Source organism: Chiloscyllium plagiosum, chromosome 5 (assembly GCF_004010195.1).
Source record: "Chiloscyllium plagiosum isolate BGI_BamShark_2017 chromosome 5, ASM401019v2, whole genome shotgun sequence".
Lineage (NCBI taxonomy): Eukaryota > Metazoa > Chordata > Chondrichthyes > Orectolobiformes > Hemiscylliidae > Chiloscyllium > Chiloscyllium plagiosum.
In genome coordinates, this window is record NC_057714.1 from 41,875,556 (window position 1) to 41,894,911 (window position 19,356).

Consider the following 19,356-nt stretch of genomic DNA (forward strand, 5'->3'; position numbering starts at 1 on the left):
AAGTCAACCTGTCTCGCAACCTCTTCAAAATGTTGGCATGGTTTTAAAGTCTGTTACTAAACGCATAACTCATAGTAGCAACTTTGTGGAAGAAAATCAAATCTTCAAGTAAAAATCTCTAAAAACCCGATTTTAAAAAAAAATTGACTGTTAAACTAAAACATACAACTCAGTGAGATAAGCATGATTGTGCAGCAAAATCAACATTAGAAATCTGTCTATCTCAGCCATTAAGATATTGAAAGGCCCAGCCTCGACAGCCCTCTGTGGTAAAGAATTCTACAGATTCACTACCGTCTGAGAAGAAAAAGCACCTTTTTATCCCTGTCTTAAATGGATATCCTGTTACTCTAAAATTGTCCTAGGTTCTCACACAAGAGGAAACAATTTCTCTGCGTTTAACCCTTTGCCATTGGAACCTCTTTCTAACACTTCCAGTTAGTGGGACCACCTGGCAATGGTTGATCCCAGTGACTGGAGCAGATCTCTCCCCAGGTTGGGAGCAGTTGGGATTGGTATCATGCTAGTTATATTTAGGTCCGTGAATTATTGTTCTCCTGCTTAGAATTGGAAGGAACAAAGGAGACATTCAGCTTTAAACTTTTATTGGTAAAAGAATCTCAAAATATGAATATAAGTGATGATGCACAAATAGCATACAAATTAACACAAAATGTTAGTTTTAGAATTAGAATTCCTACAATGTGGAAACAGGCTCTTCAGCCCAACAAATCCACACTGATCCTCTAATAAGTGACCCACCCAGACTCATTCCCCTACTCTATTATCCTCTATTTACCCCTGACTAATACACCTACGCATCCCTGAACACTATGGGCAATTTAGCATTATCAATTCACTTGACCTGCACATCTTTGGACAGTTGGAGGAAACCAGAACACCCAGAGAAAACCCAGGTAGACACAGGAAGAATGTGCACAGACAGTCACCCGAGGTTGGAATTGAATACAGGTCCCTGGCACTGTGAGGGAGCAGTGCTAACCACTGAGCCACCGTACTGCCCACTTAATCTGCCTTTTTAGAACATGGCTTCTTGTTTCGATCTTGAATTTTATCAGCAATGTAGTTGTTCATTTTTTGCAGCTACGTCATGGTCTCTGCACTTAGCCTCAAGATGATCATAGATCAAAATGTACATTAGGTATCTACAGAGAAACAAAGAACACATTATTTGAGAAAAAGCCTGGAACAGCACATGAGTTTAATTGGCTAAAGTAGCGGTTTCTCAGTTATTCTATTGTGCATGAATTTCAGGAACATTCTATAGTAGACTATCCTCTCCCAGAATGTCTCAGATCACCAAATACCAAAGCCAGGCACTTCTCAAGTAAAGTGTTTGTCCTTTGTCTGTATATTTAGTTACAGAGTTGCTCTGAGATGCCAATTCCATCCAGTAATTCTTTGTCCAGCAGAGCAAAAATGATGATCTATTGTAATTACAGAACTTAGATTGAGCACAGCAAACCTGTCTTTGAAAGGCTACTTCCAATATCCTCACTCTATATCTTCACAAAGGAAATACAAGCAAATAAACATGTTTTTTAACCGAGAAATTTGTGAAAAAATAGTTCAATTTCTGCTCTTCACAAATGTCTCAGAGACTGATCTTAAACTTCTTATCTTTTTTGGACAAATTTCTTATTCCTAATCTGTGTATATTGTGTTATAATGTCTTCTCACAGTCAGTAACTAAAAAGTTCACTCTTTTATGAAATCAAGAAAGCCTGGTTAAATTAGCTCCTTTTTCAAAACATGAATTCACTTTGTCTGGGAGGAAGGTATTCACAAGGTAAAGGATCTCCTTTCAAATTAACTTTGTTGCAGGTAATTGAAGAAGGGAAATTGATCCTAGTTCCCTGGATTCTTGTTGCAGAACCTTATCCTCTTTCTGCTGAAGTCATTGATCCCAATGTGAACCACAATTTCTGACCATTTGCCCTCCCAGCTCAGGATGTCCCGCAGCTATTTGGTGACGTACTTGACCCTGACCCCTGGGAAGCAACAAATCATCCTAGAGTCATGTAGGAATGCAGACTGTTTCCCCCATTATTTCCTCCCATGATTGTTCTCCCTCGTCTAACAGGGACACTGTAGCTTAACAGGGATACTGTAGCTTGGTTGATATTATTAGTAGGGCAACAAATATTGAAGTTCTGAAATAAAGATTAATAATACAAGGTTAATGTGGATGACATGGTGGCTCAGTAGCTAGCACTGCTGCCTCACAGTGCTACAGATCTGGGATTGATTCCAGCCTCGGGAACTATCTATTTCGAGTTTGCATGTTCTCCATGTGTCTGCATGGGTTTTCTTTGGGTGCTCTGGTTTCCTTCCATAATCCAAACATGTGCAGGATAGGTTAATTGGTCATGCTAAATTGCCTGTAGTGTTCAGGGATGTATAAAGTTTTGTGCATGAGTCAGGAGAAATGTGAGTAAGGTAGGGGAATGGGTCTAGATGGGTTACTCTTCAGAGGGTTGGTGTGGACTAGTTGGGCCAAATGGCCTGTTTCCACACTGGAGGGATTCTATGATTCTCTTTCTGCTCCCCCCCTCTTGTGCAGCTGGACTCTGGTTGCACTTCCCTGAGGAACTGTTACTTTTACTGTTTTGCAACACAGAGAAAAATTACGTTCTTAAGTGAGATGCACGCTGGAGTTTCCCTGGCTACTTGCCTGTTTTTCATCCGCTGATTAGCGGTCACCTACTCCCACTCCAACAGCACTTCTTTGAGCGGTGGGATGACCATGTCTAAAAATGTGTCATCCACATAACTCCCAGCCTTGCTGTTTCTTACTGTCTTACAATTGAAAGGACTTTTTATGAGGAGAGTTTGAGTAAGTTGTGCATGCACTTAGTGGAGTTTAGAAGAATGAGAGGTGACATTATTGAAATGTGTAAGATTCTAAAGGGATTTATGGTGCACAATATTGATAGATACATCTGGGATGTTCTGAGGATAGGTTGCAGTCATTTTAACACATGTATGCATTGCATAAAACATATTACGTTTTATTACCTCATAAACCTTCATCTCAAAAGGTTGAGTTTCAGGTGAAGTGAGCTATTCCTTGCTATTTGTGTGCAGTAGCAACAAGATTTTAATCCCCATATATGTTATTTTACAGTTGGCAACTCATTTTGCCAATGGCAGGTCAAGGACTCCTTATTCCAGCAGCTAGGTGAATAGATCCATTTTGAAACACTAAGTCATCGCAGGCATGGAGGACATTGATGTTTGACACCATTAAGGGATCCAGGGAGAACCAAGTGCACCCATGTAACTATCTTGGTACTGAGAGACCAGCCAAGCCAGCCTGCTGTTTCCTGAACAGAAGAGGTTCCCACTCGGTGAATGTATTATTGCCTGTGGCTTCAGAGAAAAAAAACCTGAGGTTTGTAGTTAACTCACCCGATGTTTTTATCCTTCAAGAGTCCCATGTACTGCACATCTTCAGGCCAACATGCAAACTTCATGAGCGGCAACAAAGGGATGAAGGCTGTCTTCTGAAGGATTGACTTCTAACACTCTCCCAGCACTCACTCATGAGACAAAGAGGGACTATGACCAGTGTAATCCACTATCACATACCTGCATTGAACTGAGAATTGACTTCTTGAAGATGCAGGGCTTTAGAGGGTTACAAGATAGCCAGGAAGGAATTGAAGAGTGGACTTAGGAAGGTGCATAAAAAAGCTTTAGTGGGTAGGATTAAGGAAAATCCTAAAGTGTTCTACACTTATGTGAGAAACAAGAGGATGGCCAGATTGACGGTAGAGCCAATCAGGCATAGTGGAGCGAACTTGTGCCTGGAGTTGGAAAAAGTAGAGGCGGTACTTAATGAATACTTTACTTCAGTATTCACTCCTGAGGGGGACTTTGACATTTCTTAGGACAACATGAAACAGACTGATATACTAGAACAAGTTGATGTTAGGAAGAAGGATGTGCTGAAAATTTTGAAAAACATAAGGATAGATAAATCCCCTGAGCCAGACAAGATATATCTTAGCTGAAAATGTGTTGCTGGAAAAGCGCAGCAGATCAGGCAGCATCCAAGGAGCAGGAGAATCGACGTTGCGGGCATGAGCCCTTCTTCAGAGCTCATGCCCGAAACGTCGATTCTCCTGTTCCTTGGATGCTGCCTGACCTGCTGCGCTTTTCTAGCAACACATTTTCAGCTCTGATCTCCAGCATCTGCAGTCCTCACTTTCTCCTAGAAGATATATCCTAGGTTACTACAGGAAGTGAGAAAAGAGATTGCTGCACCTTTGGCAATGATCTTTGCATCCTCACTGTCCACTGGAGTACTGACAGATGATTGGAGAGTGGCAAATGTTATTCCCTTGTTCAAGAAAGGGAATTGGGATAATCCTGGGAATTATACACCAGTCAGTCCAACGTCAGTGGTAGGCAAAGTTTTGGAGATGATTCTGAGATACAGGATTTATGATTATATGAAAAACCATATTTGATTAGAGATAATCAGCATGGCTTTGTGAGGGCAGCTCATGCCTCATAAGCTTTATTGAATTCTTTGAGAATGTGACTAAACGCATTGATGAAGGTAGAGCAGTGGATGTGGTGTACATGGATTTTAGCAAAACATTTGACAAGGTTCTCCTTGGTAGGCTCATTCAGAAAGTAAGGAGGCATGGGGTACAAGGAAACCTGTTTATCTGCATACAGAATTGGCTGGTCCATAGAAGTCAGAGAATGTGGTAGAAGGAAAGTATTCAGCCTGGAGCTCAGTGACCAGTGGTCTTCTGAAAGGATCTGTCTGGGACCTCTGTTCATTATGATTTTTGTAAATGACTTGGATGAGGAAGTAGAAGGATGGGTTAGTAAGTTTGCTGATGACACAAAAGTTGGTGGAGTTGTGGTTGCTGTAGGTTGCAACGAGACATTGACAGGATGCAGAACTGGGCTGATAAGTGGCAGATGGAGTTCAACCTGGAAAAGTGTGAAGTGATTCACTTTGGAAGGCGGAATTTGAATGCAGAATACATATTTAAAGGCAGGATTCTTGGCAGTGTGGAGGAACGTAGGGATCTTGGGGTCAATGTCCGCAGATCCCTCAAAGTTGCCACTCAAGTTGAAAGGGCTGTTATGAAGGCATATGGTGTGTTGGCTTTCATTAACAGGGGGATTGAGTTGAAGAGACATGAGGTAATGCTGCAGTTCTATAAAGTCCTGGTTAGACCACACTTGGAACATTGTGTTCTCTTCTGGTCTCCTCCTTATAGGAAAGATGTGGAAGCCTTAGAGAGGGTGCAGAGGAGATTTGTCAAACTGCTGCCTGGATTGGAGGGCATGTCTTATGAAGAAAGGTTGAGGGAATAAAGCAGGATGAGAGGTGACTTGTTAGAGGTGCATAACATATTGAGAGACATAGATGGAGTGGATAGCCAGATACTTTTTCCCATGGTGGAAATGGTTATCACGAGGGGCATAATTTTAAGGTAATTGGAGAAAGATTTAGGGGAGATGTCAGAGGTATGTTCTTTACTCAGAAAGTGGTGAGTGCGTGGAATGCACTGCCAGCAGTGGTAGTAAAGTCAGATACATTAACGGGGACATTTAAGTGACTTTTGGATAGGCACATGGGAGTTAGTCCAATGAAGGGTATCTAGGTTAGTCTGATCTTAAAGTAGGATAGAAGGCCGACATCGAGGACAAATGAACCTGTACTGTTCTATAAATGCTGTATGCGCTTCCAAAGCCTTTGCTGATGATGTCTCCAGAACAGGCCAGTCAGTACTCCTCATGTTGCAGTCACCTGCTGCCTGCTGAACAACACAACAATACTAACAAGTGTGAAGCTGATTGCGGAGCAGAAGAGGACCATTGAAACCACACTTCCTTGGAGGAGAATGGGAGAAGGAGGAAGAGAAGGTCTCCATAGGAGCCCAGAGCCCAGCAATTGGAGGAAGATGGTCGAGGCCATACTTTTGTCCAGCCAATCCATAATAGAATAGTGCTTCACATTGGTTTCACAGGTTGGCGCAACATCAAGGGCTGAAAGGCCTGTACTGCACTGTAATGTTCTACGTTCTACCCTTAATGAATTGAAGAGTATTGATGCAGTTTTATGAGAAAGATGTTGCCATTTTGAATAGTTGGCAGGGAGATTATGGTTCTAGTAGGCAAAAAGATGATGGAGTAAAGACATGCCTTCAAAGAGAAGGTAGCAAAGACTGAGAGGGGATCTGATTGAGACATATAAGATTATTAAAGGATTGGACACTCTGGAGGCAGGAAACATGTTTCCGCTGATGGGTGAGTGCCGAACCAGAGGACACAGCTTAAAAATACGGGGTAGACCATTTAGGACAGAGATGAGGAGAAATTCCACCAGAGAGTGGTGGCTGTGTGGAATGCTCTGCCTCAGAGGGCAGTGGAGGCCCAGTCTCTGGATTCATTTAAGAAAGAGTTGGATAGAGCTCTCAAGGATTGTGAAATCAAGGGTTATGGAGATAAGGGAGGAACAGGAAAATGATTAAGGATAATCAGCCATGATCATATTGAATGGTGGTGCAGGCTCGAAGGGCAGAATGGCCTACTCCTGCACCTATTGTCTATTGTAATTCAATTGCAGTGCAAACACATTCACATGAGGAGAAAAGGTAATACACACAAATTAGAACTCTTTGGATGACTAAGGTGATGGAAATGAGAATGAAACACAATAATAAAGCTTAAGACAAATGATTGATAACTCAGTAAAGAACTAAGAAGGGGAGAATGTAGCAACACTTCTCAAGTAAAAAGCTATTGTTGCACAAGGAAATGTATTTGGGAAAAGTTGCTGTTGCATTTCCATCCTTATATCTTTACCAAGTCATCAATAATTTGTCATAAGCTAACACTAAATAGCTGTGGATATTCCATCGTTGTTGTATTTAAGGCTGGGATGGATAGATTTTGGCTTTATGCAGAATCAAAAGATACAAAAAGTGAGCAGAAAAGTGGAATTGAAGTTCAGGGTCAGCTATGTCTATGATGAATAGTAAATCAGGCTGGACAGGCTATATTGTTATTATTTGTTGTGTTTTTACATTGATTTACTGCCATCTGAAGATTCAATTGTTCAGTCTGTTGGTTCCATCATTTGGTAAGTCAAATATACACAGGAGGTGCAACAAGAGTACTGATGCATGCTTCTACTTCTTGATGTCTCCTACTGTATGAATGCAGTTATATTAATTGTAAAAAATACTTTTTGTCAGAAGTTAAATTCATCCTGTGAAGAACACATTCATTGAATGATTGTTCATCAGGTATTGTGATTTGATTGGCAATAAGGATGCTTAAAGATGTCCCTGTATTTTCTGAATAACTGTTATGTAATCACCTCCAGACAGCCAGAGCCTGAAGACTGTATCTCTCTCATTCTGACAACCATTTGGGTTGTCGTTTTGTGGACCGCAGTTCTCCTTTTGAATCCTTGTCCACAGTAACAAAGTTACCTCAACAGCTTCGTTTATATATTTTCTTTTCAAAGGTAGCAGGATATTACATCACAGAGGTCTTGCTAGTCTATTGACAATAATCTTAGATCGTGACAACCAGTAAAATGTTACATTTTATTTAAAACTTCAAGTCCACAAGATTGTCTGCTTAGGTTTATCTAAATCAATTCCATCATGTGAATTCTGTAGTAATAGTTGGTTGTTTGAATAGTTAACTTTCTTGATAAGCATTGTTTATTGAAGAGGCCCATTGATTCAGTGTAACTTGTCAAGGTCACATTTACACAAATGTCTCTGTTAGCTTCACAATGTATTTATTCTTCTTGATAGCACAGTCTGATTTCGCTACTTTACAATTACCATGCAGGTTTTATTCTTAAATCAAGCTTCTTCCCATAAACACTTTCTAACCCAGGGTTGAATGACCAGTTTGAAAATCTTGCTAAGAAGGGTTTATCTTCCTTACTACAAAAGTTTTTCTCCAAAGATGGCTCAATAGATTGAACCCTTCTCATGTTGGAACTGTGATCAATGATCAGCGGAAAATGATCAATATGGAGTACAAGCAGTGAAATTTGTCAGCCTCCTCAAGGGCTCTAGGTGGGGAAAGGATTTCTGTAATGGGCACTCCATGGTCCACAGAGACAATGTTGGTAGCAATTGCCACCCTTGTCAGAAGTTAAATTCATCCTGTGAACTGCCAGCTATCAAAACACCATATTCCTGAAGTTGCTGGCTCAGCACTGGCCATGGCTAACACTATCACTGCTGAACTGTTAGCCAGGAACTCTTGGAAGTGGATCACTGCACTTCATCAAATGGCAGCCCCAGCTGTAGTCACTTAATTATCGCTGGATCTTCCAGTAAAATTTAGCCCATGGTTTTGGTTCTGTCTCTTCTCAGCACATGGCTGTGGATTAATAACAGAATCGATGGTCTTGCACTGAGGACAGCTATTGTGTCCAGTTCTCAGTCTTTCTTTTGAAAATCTGGATGAAAAGGAAGAGAGTCTGATGAATAATGCAGTGTGAAAACATTGTTACAACCACCAGGATATCAAATGCAAAACTGCATGTTGGTCACACATCAGCAAGTTAAGATCTTTCTGTTCCTTACTATTCCAAGGTCTTTGATGACACAGACAAGACTATGTATAATCAGTCAATGGTTTCATTGGCACTGGAAAAGTTTGTCATCTATTGATGCAGCTGTGTGCAACCCATTAACCATTTGGAGATGTCATTCGCGGAACTTCTCATGACCAGAGACATAATATTTATGGCTACATTAATTTTGATAGCCAAAGGCAAAGATATGCAATACCAGATATTACAGTACGTGAAAGAATTCTTTCACGCTCTCCTTACTAAGGGGTATGATGACACCATTGGTATAATGTATTCAGTCTGAAGGGAACAAGTGCATAATTTTGAAATGGCTTTATGTTAGCTTTACTATAATTTTAAACTTAAACCCTGGAAGTGAATAAGCTTTGAGTAAGTTAAAATTCAGTTCTAATTGTTGTTAGTATGTGTTGTGGACAAGAGGGAGAGGTGAATTTAACTATTTTTGCTATTCTCCTTTCCTGTCTGCTAAAGAGGCAGTTTTGAATTTGTTTAAAATGTTTTTTCTCTTTCATAACAGGCTGTGGTGTGGTCTCCCAAACACTCTTTTAAATTTAAAAATCTTCCAACACCAGGTTATAGTCCAACAGGTTTATTTGGAAGCACTAGCTTTCAAAGCGCTCTGAAAGCTAGTGCTTCCAAATAAACCTGTTGAACAATAAACTGATGTTGTGTGATTTTTTTTAACTTTGTACACCCCAGTCCAACACCGGCACCTCCAAATCACTTTTTTAAATGATTCACAATTAGTTCTCTAGGGTTATAACAAAAGGATGGTTTATTCAAGCATTCAACGTGGGAGATAATTAACAACACGTACACACATAGACAAGGAAGAAAGTAGAAAAAAGAAAAAGAAGTTACAATTATGAATTACTTAAAGATCAAAATTATTGCCATTAGTTCAGAAAAAGTAGAGTACAATTACTCAATACCCAGTGATGCTTTGTAGCTTGCTGGTCCACTATAATTAATTTTTTGTGAAAGCTTGGGTACAACTTGAAAGTGCAGCAATAAAATCATTGTACAGTGGGAAATTACTTCAATTTTCAGGTGAAATTCAGGATTCTTTCTGGGAAAGAAAACAAACTAAGGAAAAACCTCAAAACTGTAAATTTAAAACCATCTGTTTCAGTTACATGAGCAGTGCTCCTGATTAAGTCACTTGCATTAACAAGATGATTTTTGATGCGTGTTAGCCAAGTGTACTTTAGGAGATAATAATTGCCATCTCATGCAGAATGTGTTTCAGTGCTTTCCTTTGTTTGAGATGCACTGTGTAGATACCTGTGATTTCTTTATGTTAGCTTGACTGGAGTGTCTATGCAGTGCAAACAGCATGCATTCCAAGAGGAAGACATACGATTTTGTTCCTTAGTTACTACAGATCAGATTTTTCCAGAAATTGTGGTCAACTGGCATCATATTATTGAGGCAATTGTGTGGTCAGTCCAGCAAAGTGTTCAGTTTTAAAACAAAAAGCAAGAGAATATAGTTTTAAGGAAAAACAATTTATGATTTATCTTTATACCTTCCAGGTGGAACAAAACGCCTTTAAAAACTTATAATTTAAGGTTATGACTCGACAGATTGATGATTTAATTATCCTAACTGATTCATTAAAAGAATAGTGTGGTTTGCCATTCCAGCAGGAGGGAGAATAATGGGGTGACCGTCATGTGTTAATTGCGCAAGAAGCCAAAAATCAGATTCTTGTTGATGAAATAAGTTCTCCTTCTTTAGCTGCTGAGGAGCCCACAGATAATATTTGCAGCTCACTACTTACACAAGTCACTGGAAATAAGATGGAACTTCTCTCAGTGGCTCCATCTAGTAACATCAGCAGTAAACCTAGGTATGAAGTGGTGTCCAATGACCTTAATGGTGATAGAACATCTGATCTTGAAAGATCCCAGCAATCTGAATTAAAGACCATCTGCCATTCCTCGGCCTACTAGTCCAGCTGATCAAGAAGATGTGGCACTCTTAAATAACCTTCTTCACTGTCCTTTACAACCATCAATTTTGATGTTATTCATAAACTTACTCATTATGCCTCCTACATTCTCATCTAAATTGTTTATATAAATGATAAACAATAGTGGATTCAGCACCAAGCCTTACAGTACACCGCTGGTCACAGGCCTCCAGTCTGAACAAGTCTCTACCACCATCCTCTGTCCCCTACCATCAAGATAATTTTGGACCCAAGTGCCTGGCTCTCCCTGGATCCCATGTGATCTAACTTTAACAACCAGTCTATTGTGTGGTACCTTGTCAATGGCCTTGCTAAAGTCTATGTAGGCAATGGCTGCCACTCTTCCCTCAGCTACCTTTACAGTCGCCTCTTCAAAAAACTTTATCAAATTTGTGAGACACAAAAGCTGACTATCTCAATCAGTTATTGCTTTTCCAAATGCATATAGATCCGATCTCTCAAAATCCCCTCTATCCCTCCGCTGACATTAGGTTCGGTCTATAGTTTTTCCTTATGGTCTTTCTTAAATATTGGCACTACATTAACCACCCTCCAGTATTCCAGCACATCACTCATTTATGATACAAATGTCTCTGGTAGTCCACACTGCAGAATGAGGAAGATGGGCATTGCAGCAAATGATCAGATGGTTGAATGCAAGTAGGGGTTGGATTGTGGTGTAGAAACATAGAAACTAGGGGCAGGAGTAGGTCATTTGGCCCTTTGAGCACACATCAACATTCAATATGATCCTAGCTGATCATGCAATTTCAGTATCCCAATCAATATCCCAACAACCTTTGATTCCTTTAGCCGCAAAGGCCACTTCCAGCTCCCTTTTGAATATATCTAATCAAGTGGCCCCAACAGCTTCCTGTGGGAGGGAATTCCACAGGTTCACAACTCTCTGAGTGAAGAAAGTCTTCCTCATCTCAGTCCTGTATGGCGTACCCGTTAGTCTTAGTTAAAAATCACACAGCACCAGGTTATAGTCCAACAGGTTTAATTGGAAGCACTAGCTTTCGGAGCGACGCTCCTTCATCAGGTGATAGAGCTAGTGTGCTTCCAATTAAACCTGTTGGACTATAACCTGGTGTTGTGTGATTTTTAGCGTACACCCCAGTCCAACACCGGCATCTCCAAATCATGACCCTTATTCTTTCGCTGTGATCCCTAGTTCTGAACTTACCCCAATATGGGGAACATTCTTCGCACTAACCAATGTTTGTGAGGATTTCAAGTATTGCTGCTAACATTTCCACAGCACGTATATATACATTGCCCTTCAGAATCGTGCTATCAGCAAATTCAGATGGTAGTTCCCACCCAGGGCAGCCAGCAGATTTCATTGGTTTACTCTGACTGTGTTCAGTGGGAGTTCCGTGTTCCCTGTTTTGTGCATAGAGACCTGACTTTGCAATGGGGAAGCTACTAATACTTGCAGTTTTCGCGGTTCTGCTCTCAGTGGTCGCGTACACACTTTTAGACGTGTGGTAAGTTTTAAAAACCTTTCAGAGTCCGGCGAAAGTGAGCGGATGGGAAATAAATGGGATTTTGACTGTGTTTTATTCCTGGCTTATCAAATCCTGGCTGTGTTTCAAGATGGAGGCAAAGCTCCGTTTGCAGCTGGCGGAGGGAGCCAGGGATATTCAAATAGGAGCGAAATATTTCACAAATTTAAAAACTAACCCCTGACATGAGTATTGTCTTACTCTGAGAATTGTCCTTTGAAACATTCAGGAACGGATGGCACTGGCTCGGATCCCCATGTTTGCGAAGTCTCAGCGTTAGTGAGGGCGAGGTGAGTCACTGCGCTGTAGCCCACCTCCCCCAGCAGAGCCTCAGACTCGGAAATGGGGATGTTGGTAGGACATAACTTAGGCTGAAAAAATAAAGTTGGCGTTGTAATGGTGCAGAGTGGGAATACCGAGGAGACGTGGCTGGGAAGTAGTTTAAAGTGCGTGTAGTGTTTTAAAATCCGATCCAGGCTTGGGAGAAGCAGACCTGATTGCATCATTTCTCAAAATTATGCTTTTTTTTTGCTTCCGTTCACAGTCTGTTAATAAGGAATTCACACAACACCAGTCCGGCAGGTTTGTTTGGAAGTACTAGTTTTGTGACTTAAAAATCACACAACACCAGGTTATAGTCCAACAGGTTTAATTGGAAGCCTTGGCTTGCTCCTTAATGGGTTGGCTGTGGAGCAGCTCTCCGAAAGCTAGTGCTTTCAATTAAACCTGTTGGACTATAACCTGTTGTTAAGTGATTTTTAACTTTGTACACCCCAGTCCAACACTGACATCCCCAGAACATAGTTTTGTGAGTGCTGCTCCTTCATCAGGTAGTTGTGGAGCAGGACCATAAAACACAGACTTTAGAGCAAAAGACCACAATCATGCAACTGAAACGATATATTGAACAAAGCTAGATTGCTGTTAAGTCTTTCATCTTTTAGAATGGGTTGTAGGTTTTGATTAATTAATATGTAAATCCTAGAACTTATTTCAAGTCACATTCTCGAGATAACTTAAAGTTTTATGAAAAAAAGGGACATCTGAGTTCAGACAATGCATTAAAAGTTAGAGTCTATCTGTATCCTAAACTTGAGCCAGACGGTTCTATTTTCAAAGTAGCAATTTATAAAATATTACATGGATTGACTGCCTGCAGATTCTTGAACAGATTAGAATCTATGTACGGTAGCTCAGTGGTTAGCGCTGTCGACTCACAGTGCAAAGGACCCGGGTTCAATTCCCATGCAGCTGACTGCCTGTGAGGAGTTTGCACATTCTCCAGGAGCTCCAGTTTCCTCCCACAATCCAAGGATGTCAGGTTAGGGTGAATTGGCCATGCTAAATTGCCCATAGTGCTCAGGGATATGTAAGTTAGGTGCTTTAGTCTGGGGTAAACGTAGAGTAGTAGGGGAATGGGTCTGGGTGGGTTACTCTTTGGAGGGTTAGTGTGGACTTGTTAGGCCGAAGGGCCTGTTTCCACACTATTTCACCCCATCTGTGTGTGTGCATGCAAGGGGGAAAGAGAGGGAGAGTGTGTGTGTGTAGGAGAGAATGTGAGACTATGTGTTTACATGTGTGAGTGTGACAGAGAGTGGGAGGTGTAAACCCCAGTCCAACACCAGTACCTCAACACGATAGGAAATTTAGTGATGGTGATTATATAGAAAGTTTGTGGGAGATGGTTTTCGCTCTTGTTGATGATGGGAATTGCATGGTGATGTACATGTTATTTGCCACATGTTAGTCCAAGCCTGGATATTGTCCAGGTCTTGCTGAATCCAGACAGACTGCTTGAAGTCCTGAGCAGTGGTAAGTGGTGCAGAACATCAGAAGCCTATGAGGCTCTGAAGACAGTTGAGCATGCCTCTTCAGAGAGGAGTCACTGGGAGCTGAAATGGAGGTATTAATCCCTTCAGGGAGAATAGTTGTGACTGGAAAGCATTGCTAAAATTGTCACAATAACTGCATTCATACTTAGTTCGAAATAGTTTTTAACCCCTTCATAGAATATGTTGTCACCAACAAGGCTACCATTTGTTCCCCCATTGTTATCTGCTTTAAGATGGTAATGATGTATCACTTTTTTGAATTGCGACAGCCCACAAAGTGAAGATACAGCCACAGGGCTGTTAGAAAGGAGTCCTATATTTTGACCCAATCACAATGAAGCAATGACGATATAGCCCCCTGTCAGGATGGTCAGTGTGTTAGAGGAGAACTTGCAGATTATGGATTTTCTATGGATCTGTGCTCTTGCCCTTATGGGTGGTGCAGGTTTGGAAGGACTTGTTAAAGGAGACTCAGTGTTTCTCATGGAAGGTATCTACTACTACCACTCTGATAGAGGGAGAAAATGTTTAAGATATTTCCAGATGGGATTTAGAATAGGTGATCTGCTTTGTCTTGTATCTTGTAGAACTCCTTAAGTCTTGTTGGAACAAAACCTTGTTAAAAATGTTCACTGTCTGACATGTGTGTAGCTTGTCACTGAGTAGCCCACACCTTAAAGTTGCCCAGTTCTTGGTATATGCAGGCACAAGTTGTTTCAGTTTGATGGTAGTTTCTAGCAATTGATTTAAATCTCCTAACCAGGACCTTTGCTCACTTGTGTGAAATCAACGGTGAGCCATCAGATCTTCTGAAGAGCTTATGCTGGAAATGTCAACTCTCCTGTTCCTCAGATGCTGCCTGACCAGCATTGATTTACCAGCGCCACACATTTTGACTCTGATCTCCAGCATCTGCAGTCCTCATTTTCTCTTAGCATTATCACTGTACTTGGGGTTTGAGGTGCAGCCAAAGTCTGGCCTCTGTGATGGTGTGGACTTCTGGAGATCAAGGTGCATCATGCAGGTGCCACTTCTGGCTGAAGCTGAATGAAAGAAACAAGTCTGAAATATTAACTCTGATGTTTTGGTTTCCTCAGCCATTTAGGATGGTGATATTTCTGGAGTCAAGTCAACCAATTTGATTGACTGTGTAGCACCATTCAAAACGAGATGTGGTAGCACTATTTAACTTGATCTGATCCAGTAAAAGCAAAGTACTGTGGATGCTGGAAATTTAAAATAAAAAAAGTGTATTTGAAGAAACTCCCATCTGGCAACATCTGTGGAGAGAGAAGGAGAGTTGATCTGAACTATTGGTTTTAGGATTGTTTAGCTTGGTCTATCACTACTGCTTCTGGTGTTTAGGATGCATGTAGTTTTATTTGTAATTTCACCCGATTGGCACCTTATTTTTAGTTATGTCTGGTGCACTTGGCATCCTTTCCTATCATCCTCATTGAACTAGGGTTGGTGTCCTATATTGATGGTCAAGGGCTTGGTTGGAATGTTTGGTATTTACTGAAGTAATAGTTCACAAATTGTGGTTTAATGCAATTTTGATGATGCTGCCCCATGGTTCCTAATTAAGCTGAAGAAATATCTATAACAACTTGAATATTTTGCACAGTAATATACATGAAATTATTGGCATGTGGGAGGTTGGGCAATTTTGTGGAGAGAAGAGGGGTTAACATTTGAGTGTGAAATTGTTTTAAAAAATTATTAAGTTCCTAAATAGCATTGGGTGTTTAAACAAAATATGGAGAGCAGGTATACGAAGCAGTTTTGGAGTCATAGGAAGCTAAATGTTTTTAAAACCAGGTGCTGTATTAAAACTAGGAGACATTAACAAACTGAGTAATTATCCTGTTTGAATAAATGAATATCAAAATAGCTAGTGTCATTTAAAGGACAAGCGCTAACATTAAATATCTTAATCTCCACTGGCTCCACCTGACCAGTATCGATTAAATAATATTGTCTGTCCTAATATTATTCATGTGTGAGGTGAATTCATAAACTTTAGGACTTTGCCCAAATTTAATACCTTCCGCTTGTAAATGTAGTAACATTTTTATGCCTGCTATCTGTTGAAGTAATGATATGATGTAGTGATTATAACTGATGTTCAAGATAATATACTGAAATTACCCATGCTGTCACATGCACTGTTTTACATGGCAGCTGGATTGAAAGGCATTCTACTGGGAAAAGGCGTACCAATGGAATCTGGTTTATTTGATCCAAAATTTAGACTTTGAAATAGTCATTGAACTTTGAAGTAACTGTAATGTTTGACTGTTACGCCATGTACAGAAACAAATACTTTTTTAAAAAAAGTAAACTTGAGCTTCTAGTTCACAGAATCACAGAGCCACAGAGTTATTGTATTGCAGAGAGAGGCCATTTGGCCCATCACACTTGCACTGTTTCCATTCTCTAGTCTGGTTCTATTGCAGAGAGTCAATCTCCCACTTTTCCCCATATCACTGCACATCATTACTATCCAAAAAAAACGGATGCCCTCTTGAATGTCTCAATTGAAACTCCTTCCATCATAATTCCAGATAATGCATTCCTGATTACTCACTGTGTGAAAATGTTCTTTTTCTCACTTCACCCTTGCTTCATTTGCACATGACTTTAAATTTATGCACTCTCTTTCTTGTTTCCTTTGAAAGCAGAAAGAGCTTCACCCTCTCTACCCTATCCAGCCTGCTCATGATTTTTAAAACCCCAATCAGATTGCCTGTCCAAGGAGAGCTGTTCCAAATTCTTCAATCGATCTTCATAATTGAAGTTTCTCATTTCTAGAACTAATTCAGTAAGTCACTTCTGCATTCTCTCCAATGTATTCACATCTTGCCTATAATGTTGTACCCACAACTACATGCAATACGCCAGTTGAAGTCTAACAAGTGTCTGTACAAGTGTCACATCACACTTCTCTGTGTTGAAACTCACTTGCCGCCTATCAGCCCACACTACCAACTTGTTACTGTCTTTTTGAAGTTTTGCACTATCCTCACAGTTTACAATTCTTCCAAGTTTAGTGTCATCTGCAAACTTGGAAATTGCTCCCGGCACACCATGATTTAGATCATAATATATATCAGGAAAAGCAAAAGTCCTAATACCAAACATAAAGTTTGGTCCACTCTGAAAATTATCCATTGACCATTACTGTCTTCTATCACTCAACCAATTTTGTATTCTGCCTATGCAGCACATTGGTGAATGGATGACACAACAAATATTAATGTTTTGAGATAGTTACTGTAACAAACAGATTAAATTCAACATTGACTGGACACTATTTTGTAAGTGACCAAACTAAAGAACTTTGTAATGTAACCAAAAATGTACTTCATCAGCAAATTAAGTACACATTTATGTTTTCCCAGAATCCATCCAAATTCATTCTTAATCTCGAGGGTTTACTTATGGTGATTTGGTAGTACAGAACTTGAGTATTGCTAAAAACAATACACATTTCTTTTTGAAGCTTATTATCTTGCTATCATCAGTACAATTTTCAACAAGCAGAAATATTGTTGGTTGAGCTGAAAAATGTGTTGCTGGAAAAGCGCAGCAGGTCAGGCAGCATCCAAGGAGCAGGAAAATCAGGCATAAGCCCTTCTTCAGGAATGAGGAAGGTGTGCCAAGCAGGCTAAGATAAAAGGTAGGGAGGAGGGTCTTGGGGGAGGGGCGTTGGGAATGCGATAGGTGGAAGGATGTTGGAGGCGGGAGAAGGGATCGTCAGAGGGTTGAACTCGCCGCATGTTGAACTCATTAATCCGGGAACGTAGGGGGATGAAGATGAGGCCTCTGCTGAGGACTGATCTTTCATCCTCAGAGGGGGAAGTCTGGAGGGATGGTGAAAATACGGCAGGGCCCAAGTCCGCTCCAAAGCCTAACTCCGTCATCACGCCTAACCCCGCCCCCACTCCCAGCTCCAGCCCCACACCAGGTCCTAGCTCCCAGCCCTGCCGTATTTCAACACGCGGCGAGACATCAAATAATTCTTCCGCTGCCTTCGCCTCCGCGCCTATTTCTTCCACCAGGATTCTCGCCCACCCTCTGATGACCCCTTCTCCCACCACCAACACACCCCATCCACCTGGACACCCCGTGCTGGCCTCTTACTGGCCCTCGATCTCTTCATAGCCAACTGCCGCTGTGACATTAACCGCCTCAACCTGACCACCCCTCTTACCCACTCCAACCTCTCACCCTCGGAATGTGCAGCACCTCTACTCCCTCCGCTCCAACCCCAACCTCACCATCAAACCGGTAGACAAGGGAGATGCAGTGGTAGTTTGGCGCACCGATCCTTACACCACTGAGGCTAAATGCCAGCTCGTGGACACCTCCTCCTACTGCCTCCTTGACCATGATCCCACCTCACCACCAAACCATCATCTCCCAGACCATCCATAACCTCATCACCTCAGGGGATCTCCCGTCCACCCCCTCCAACCTCATAGTCCCACAATCCTGCACTGCCCGTTTCTATCTCCTGCCCAAAATCCGCAAACCTGACTGCCCCTGCCAACCCATTGTCTCAGCCTGCTCCTGCCCCATCGAACTCATCTCTGCATACCTCGACATGGTCCTGTCCCCCTTAGTCCAAGAATTCCACACCTACGTTCAGGACACCACCCATGCCATCCACCTCCTCCATGATTTTCGCTTCCCTGTCCCCCAATGCCTTATCTTCACCATGGACATCCAGTCCCAATACACCTCCATCCAGTCCCCATACACCTCCATCAAGGCCTCAATGCCCTCCACTTCTTCCTTTCCAGCCGTACCAACCAGTACCCTTCCACTGACACCCTCCTTTGACTGACTGAACCGGTCCTCACTCTGAACAACTTCTCTTTCCAATCCTCCCACTTCCACCAAACCAAAGGAGCAGCCATGGGCCCCAGCTATGCCTGCCTCTTCGTAGGATATGTGTAACAGTCCATCTTCCGCAACTACACTGGCCCCACCCCCCACCTTTTCCTCCGCTACATCGATGACTGTATCGGCGCTGCCTCGTGCTCCCACATGGAGGTTGAACAGTTCATCCACTTTACTAACACCTTCCATCCCAACCTCAAATTTAACTGGACCTTCTCAGACCCTTCCCTCACCTTCCTGGATCTCTCCATTTCTATCTCGGGTGACCGAATCAACATGGATATTTACTATAAACTGACTGACTCCCACAGCTACCTAGATTACACCTCCTCCCACCCTACCCCCTGTAAAAATGCCATCCCATATTCCCAATTCCTTCGCCTCCGCCGCATCTGCTCCCAGGAGGATCTGTTCCAATACCGAACAACCCAGATGGCCTCCTTCTTCAAAGACCACAATTTCCCCTCAGACGTGGTTGACGATGCTCTCCATCGCATCTCCTCCACTTCC

General features: G+C 41.7%; 1 protein-coding gene across 2 annotated transcripts in view; it reads left to right on the top strand.

Annotated features, from left to right (window-relative positions):
• Positions 1-11,942: 11,942 nt before the first annotated feature.
• Positions 11,943-19,356, top strand: part of LOC122549829 (serum paraoxonase/arylesterase 2-like) — a 63,799-nt gene continuing 56,385 nt past the window's right edge. For both annotated transcript variants that reach the window (XM_043689915.1, XM_043689916.1), the window contains exon 1: positions 11,943-12,088. In XM_043689915.1, coding sequence (XP_043545850.1) covers positions 12,015-12,088 — 74 coding nt within the window. In that variant the 5' untranslated portion in view covers positions 11,943-12,014. The remainder of the gene's footprint in view (positions 12,089-19,356) is intronic.